The following is a 7,256-nucleotide window of genomic DNA, read 5'->3' as shown; positions in this document are numbered from 1 at the left end:
GTTAACTGGAAAGAATTCATGTAAAAACATGCATGGTGTGGAAGAAGTCCTACAGTGGCAAGCTATCTCCTTTGTTTATTTCAAAGCAATCCTGATTGAAGATAATAATAATAATAATAATAATAATAATAAATAATAATTGCTCAGAACCCATAGCAGAGTCCCAGTTTCTATCTAGCTCCTGTGTGCTGTCACCTGTTGGATACAGGCATCTCTTCTTCCCTGAGCCTATTTTCTATTTCTGTCTCAAGGTCATACCCTTCTCCTAGCTGTCTCATGGTGCTCACTAGGGCTGCTGAGTTAACTGTAATTCTACCTATATCATATAAAGGCCACGTGATATGAATCAGCCTAAGCCAAACAACCAACCTGAGTCTTAACCTGTAAAATAATGGATTGCCCTACTAGGAATTCACTGTCTTAACTGTGTCTAAAGGGATGATTTCTTCATTACACAACATTCATGGTTCTGTATATTAAATGACAGTGGTAGTCTCAGTGTTTTAGGCAACAATAATGAAGGAAAGAAGGAAAAAAGGAAGGGAGGGAGGGAGGGAGGGAAGGAGGGAGAGAGGAAGGAAGGAAGGGAAGAAGGAAAAAATGAAGAAAACCTTTTCAAGGTATGACAAGGCCATTTGCTAAGAACATTAACCAAAATCCATGAGGTTGTTGGGTTTATTACACTTTGCCAAGACTATTCCTCTTTCTAGAACCTTTGTGGAGACTCCAGGAGCAGGCCTAGTACTTTGATTAGAGGTTGGAAAGTCCAACCGTTGTAGGGCTGGGTTTGAGCATCCTCTGTTTCAATGCAAGCCTTCATTCTCACCATTCTGTGTCTTGGGGCACAGTTCCCAACACTCTGCACCTCTGAGACATCACCTATAAAATGAGAATAAAGTATATCCTCTAGAGGTTTTAAATACTAAGTCCAATGTCTAAAGCCCTTGGGCAGGGATAGATCACTCTTAAGTTTGCAGAGGTTTGTGAAGTCCCCTTTTGTGTCCTCTTTACACATGCACAGGTGAAATAACTGAATAAATTATTTGCACACTTTTTATTTCTGTGACTCTATTAAATTACTGGTTTTATGTGGGTAGAAAGGATGTGAGCACTCCTTTTCACCATTTCAACTTCAGGGTTTGGTAAACTCTAGGCACTAGTAAATAGTTCAATTGGTTGAAGAAATATAAGCATTTCCTTGTCTTTGTTTTCCAGAGCCCTACATGTTTAATAGCAAAGCAAATATAAAGGTCATTGTCCGTGTCCTGTAGAAGAGTTTACAATGGAAATTCCAGCTGTTACAGAGCCCTCCTACAACACAGTTGCCAAGAATGACTTCATGTCTGGATTCTTATGTTTCAGCATAAATGTGAGAGCATTTGGAATCACAGTGCTGACTCCCCTGTACTCCCTGGTGTTTGTCATTGGTGTGATAGGCAATGTCTTGGTGGTTCTGGTGCTCATACAACACAAGAGGCTTCGAAATATGACCAGCATCTACCTGTTCAACCTGGCTATCTCTGATCTGGTCTTCCTCTCCACATTACCTTTCTGGGTTGACTATATCATGAAAGGAGACTGGGTTTTTGGTAATGCCATGTGTAAGTTTCTGTCTGGATTTTATTACCTGGGCTTGTATAGTGGCATGTTTTTCATCACTCTGCTTACGATTGACAGATACCTAGCTGTTGTCCATGCTGTGTTTGCCCTGAGAGCCCGGACTGTCACGTTTGGCATCATCAGCAGCATCATTACCTGGGTCCTGGCTACCTTGGTTTCTATTCCCTGTCTGTATGTTTTCAAATCCCAGATGGAGTTCACTTACCATACCTGCAGAGCAGTTTTGCCCAGGAAGAGCCTGGTACATTTTTTGAGGTTTCAGGCTCTAACAATGAACATCCTTGGGTTAATTTTGCCTCTGTTGGCCATGATTATCTGCTACGCAGGGGTCATCAATGTTCTACACAGAAGACCCAATAAGAAGAAGGCCAAAGCCATGCGTCTGATTTTTGTTATTACACTTCTCTTCTTCCTCCTCTTGACCCCTTATTATCTGGCTGCCTTTGTTTCTGCTTTTGAAGATGTCCTATTCACTCCCAGTTGTTTGAGAAGCCAACAGGTGGACCTGTCCTTGATGATAACTGAAGCACTTGCCTACACCCACTGCTGTGTCAACCCAGTCATTTATGTCTTTGTGGGTGAACGGTTCCGGAAGTACCTCTGGCAGCTGTTTCGGAGGCATACAGCTGTATCCCTGCCAAAATGGCTGCCCTTCCTCTCAGTGGACAGAGCACAGAGGCCCAGTGCCACATCTCCATCCACAGGGGAAATTGAGGTCTCTTCTGACTTATAATACAGATCCTGGATCCCAACAAAGGCTCAGAAGAGTGAAAAGACAGTGTGCCTATCCAAGACAAATATGGACTGAGGATTCATTGTCTTGTAAAACAGAGGAACCTTGCAGGAATGTTTGCTGAAAATCTTCTTCCTGTCAGAAAGGGGAAACAAATTAAGACATTCCAGAGACTGGACAATAGATTCCAGGGAAGGGCTTAGACCTAACAAGAGGTAGGGTCTGTACACTGGCAAACCAAGTGATTATGGAACCAGTTGAGTACATAATTGTGTGTACTCTGAACCTGGAATCCAATAGTAGCTCACAGATGCCTCCTCTACCTCTTGAAAACCCTTGAACTCAAGGTCAAAGTATTTGAGACCTATTGAGGCACTGTTGTCATTTGAGTAGGAAAGTCTTAAGAGAGAGTTATAATATTTGTTAAAACCAAAGATTTCTAGCAAGTAAATAGGGAAGATATTTACATTTCCTGTTTATAGTCTTCTCCCTAAAGGATCAGGCCTCTAAGTATATAATTAATATAATAATATGCACTACATATATTTATTATATTACATTAACCTCCATCTCACTTTTCTAATCCTGCAGGTTCTATGTATCTAATCTGGAGTAATACTTTCTAGTGCTTTGTTTTTACTTAACAGCAGGGTCAATATGTGCTGTGTGAAATGTGCTCTGGAATAATTGTATCATGCTCAACTATATAACGTGGTTTACCTGATGGTCCCATTTCCAGTGGCTACCATCTGCTTACCTTGGGAGACTTTACTGGGTTTGATAATTCCATTTACTGATTTTATATCATGCTGAGAAGTGATAGACTTTTATTTTCTAGTGTTTTATTCTCACGATGACTTCCCTCCCTGTGATACCTATGTATTCATTTCTATGTTGAATAGAAAGCCTTAATTATGGTGTAATAAATTTCATCAACTTTTTATTTTGTTCTGCTTTTTAAATATTGTTTGAAGGCTTCTTGGGCCCATCTTTTCTAATTTGTCCAGTATTTTCTTCCATTGTTGCAATATTTCACTTATTTTAGACCTTTAATCTGACATGTAACCGCAACAACTTGCTCAATTTCTCAGATATTAATTATTCCAACCTTTGAAGTATAAATGATAGTGGCATTTTCCTGATGAGACTGTCATAAAGAATAACTGACAACACACACAAAGTGCTGATGTGAATGTCTGTCACATAGTAAGTGAATGTAGAGTTAAAATAAATATACTTAGTTATAATGTTTCTGTAAGTCATAGAATATGTGGCGATGAAGCAAAAAAAAAAAAAAAAAAAAAAAAAAAAAAAAAAAAAAAACAACAAACAAACCAGAAAGATGATTCTAATAATTAAAGCTTCAGAAATACCAACCAGAAAAAATAAATGTTTATTTTTTCATAATGAAAAGACAATGTCAGCAAGAGCATTAAGAAGCTATAACATAGGCTGATTTTGCTTTCTTCTCTGTCAAGTTTCCGTATTGTACAAAGATTTGGTCTTTATAGCTCTGTGTACTCTAAAAATGGGCCAGTATTTATTTCTAGTCTTTTCACTTCCCATTCTCACTTTCTAGCATAAGAGCTTCCTGTCTAAAAAGAACTGGTAGACTGCTGTTCTGTGTCACATCTGGATACTATACATAATAGGGAACCCATCAAGCAACAACTTAGCTAGAGTGACATACCAGCTGTCTTGCCCTCTTGGATTAGCTTGCTCCCTCCATTTCCTTGGGCAAATAGTGACTTTATCATGACTATGGCAGAATACCTACCCTCAAACAGAAACTTAAGGAAGGAAGGGTTCATTCGGCTCACAATTTGAAGTCATATGATAAGTGTGTGAGGTGACTGTGGGTTAAGATTAAGGGAAATCTCACAAACAATATCTTGAACTATGTTAAAGCCCAAATGTGCCCTGAGTTCCTTGTGATCTGTGTTTAGTAAGAATTTATTTGATGACCTTTCTAATCTATGTTTTATCTTATCACCCTTTAAACCTGTGCCTTAGAAGCCACCTTAGGATTTTGTTTACTAAAGAAAAGTTCCTGAGCAGGTGAGATAGTTCTGTGGGTAAAAGCACTTGTTACATAAAACTGAATTGGAGTTCAGAACTCATGGTTTGAGGGATAGAACAAACTCCTGGATGTTGTCCATGCACATGCTGTGACATGTGCATACAACACCCACACAGACATATAACATAAAATAATAATAATAATAATAATAATAATAATAATAATAATAATAATAATTTTTTAAAAATTTATGAGTTTCTTAGGTAAGTATAGTGAAACATTTTGCTTAGTCTTTTACAATCCTTGAACAATGTAACTCGAAAAGCTACCCAAAATCCTATATATAGCTATTGTCAAGACACTACACGGCTGAGAGTATTTGCCTAGTGTGCACAAAGCCTTCAGTTTGATCCCTAGGGCCACATAAACATGACATGGTATTACATACCTATAATTCCAGCACCGAGGAGGCAAAGTCAGGAAGATAAGGAGTTCAAAATCAACATGAGTTATGTGAGAACATGTCTCAAAAAAATAAGTCTGAAATGACTCCCTGAGTAAAATGCTTGCTGCAGAAGCATGAGGACATGAGTTCTAATCCCTGGAACCTATATAAATCCAGAGGTTGTAATATGCATCTGTAATACAAGTTCTTCTAAAGAAGGACAGGAGATAGAGACAGAATCTCTGGAAGATCCTGAGTCAGTTAGCTTCGTGTATCCAGTAGTGAACAACAAAAAAAGACACTGCCTCAAGCAAGGTGGAAGTCAAGGACCAAAACTAGAGATTGCCCTCTGACATACATGCAATGGCAGGCTCATACCCACACTCACACACATGCCTGTACATGTACATGTGTGCTTGAATATGTGTGTGCATACATACAATCAGATCTTGGTTGGGTACTCCCACAAGTAGTCAACCACCATTGATCTTGCAGGCATATCACCATTGCAGGTTTGCAGCAGTGTTGGGTTTTGCCTTTCTCCTTTGGTAGCATGCAGGGTATCTTCCAGTATCATGAACACTGGGGTGTATTAGTCCATTGGGTTGAAGGATCTAGATAGACTCCAGCCATATTCAATGAGTTGTGTAGGTGTTGTCTTGAGCAATAGAGTCTTCCTGACAGTTTGTAGCGAGCAACTAATAACCCTGGGAATAGACTGGGCTATTTAGGGGTTTCCACGAGACCCATTTGGTCAACAACTCAATTATATGTAAACCTTTCCAGGTACTGGAAGCTTCATTTGGTGACAAGAGATGTACATTGGTGATTCTGTCTTCCCATTATTTAGATCATGTATATATTTTTAGAAGATTCTACTGTATTAGATTTCCATATGATTCCTCAAACTACCCTTAACTGTTGATATCCATCCCCATATTCCCCCTCATTTCTCTCTTCCCTCCCCCATTCACATTTGATCTTCCCATTCCAGTACATCCCTCATCTATCCATAGCTATCCATTATATTTCCCTTCCCTAGAGTAATCCATCCCTTCCCCATAGCCTCTTACTCTATACAAACCTCTGTTGTTATATGGATTATAGCTTGATTATCAATGATTTAACAGCTAAATCCTCACATACGTGAATACCTACCATATTTGCCTTTGTGTGCCTGTGTTACTTCACTCAGGATGATTTTTTTTTCTAGCTCCTTCTGTCTGAAAATTTCATCTTAATGGCTGATTTATACAATATCCTATTGTGTAAATTTATCACATTTTCTTTATCCATTTATCTGTTGATAGGCATCTAAGTTGTTTCTATATCTGGCTATTATGAATAGAGCAGTAAAGAACATGGTTGAGCAAGTGTCTCTGTAATATGATGTAGAGTTCTTTAGGTATATGCCCAAGAATAGTATAGTTGGATCTTGAAGTAGATTGATTCCCAGCTTCCTGAGAAACTACCACACTGATTTCCACTGTGGTTGTACAAGTTTTTGCCCTTCCGCCAGCAATGGATGAGAGTTCCCCTTACTCACATACTCAGCAGCATAAGTTGTCATTTGTTTTATTTATCCTGGGCATTCTGATTGGTGTAAAATGAAATCTCAAAGTAGTTTTGATTTGCATTTCCCTGATGGCTAAAGGTAGCTAAAGATATATTCCTTTAAGTATTTCTCAGCCATTTGAGTTTCTCCTTTAGAGAATTCTCTGTTTACATATGTATCTTATTTTTTAAATGGGGATATTTGTTTCCTTGGTGCCTCATTTTTTGAGTTCTTTATATATTTTGGATAGTAGACCTATGCAAGATGTGTAATTAGTTAAAAAATAATTCCAGTTTTGTAGCCTGCTACTTTGAAAAAATGATGTTGTCCTTTGCTTTATAGGAGCTTTTCAATTTAATGAAGTCATGCTTACTGATTGTTGTTCTTAGAACCTGTGCTATCACCTTCTTTTCAGAAAGTCTTTTCCTATGCCAGTTATTTCCCACTTTTCTATCACAGTGTATCTGGCCTGATGTTGAGGTCTTTGAGATATTTGAAGTTGAGTTTTTCACAGGGTGATAAGTATGGATCTATTTGCATTCTCCTACATGCAGTCATTCAGTTTGACCAGCACCATTTGTTGAAGATGCTGTATTTTTCCCAATGTTTATTTCTGGCTTCTTTATTGTTGAGCCAGACCTTCTGATGTTCTTCATGTACTCTTCCACCTCACACTCCTGCCATCAGCTGAAGTGGACAGTATTCTCATTTGACAGATTAGACCCAAGACTCAAAGAGGTGTAGGAAGGTGCTGGACTTTGCATTCGTGTGACCATGTTTGGCCAGTGCATACATAAACCAAAAGTATCAAGAAGGAAAGGGGAGTCATATTACCCTGAAAATATCTGGTGGGGTTTTTTTTTTGTATGATTTTTTTATTTGT

The 7,256-nt window shown here is 38.5% G+C and overlaps 1 protein-coding gene across 1 annotated transcript in view; it reads left to right on the top strand.

Moving 5' to 3' along the window:
* Positions 1-2,441, top strand: part of LOC116072945 (C-C chemokine receptor 1-like protein 1) — a 7,976-nt gene extending 5,535 nt beyond the window's left edge. The window contains exon 2 of the mRNA XM_031344542.1: positions 1,216-2,441. Coding sequence (XP_031200402.1) covers positions 1,283-2,353 — 1,071 coding nt within the window. The 5' untranslated portion in view covers positions 1,216-1,282 and the 3' untranslated portion in view covers positions 2,354-2,441. The remainder of the gene's footprint in view (positions 1-1,215) is intronic.
* The last annotated feature ends 4,815 nt before the right edge of the window (positions 2,442-7,256 follow it).

Source organism: Mastomys coucha, unplaced genomic scaffold (assembly GCF_008632895.1).
Source record: "Mastomys coucha isolate ucsf_1 unplaced genomic scaffold, UCSF_Mcou_1 pScaffold23, whole genome shotgun sequence".
NCBI classification, from domain to species: domain Eukaryota; kingdom Metazoa; phylum Chordata; class Mammalia; order Rodentia; family Muridae; genus Mastomys; species Mastomys coucha.
The sequence above is the reverse complement of the archived record's forward strand: the minus strand, read 5'-3'. Positions and strand labels throughout refer to the sequence as shown.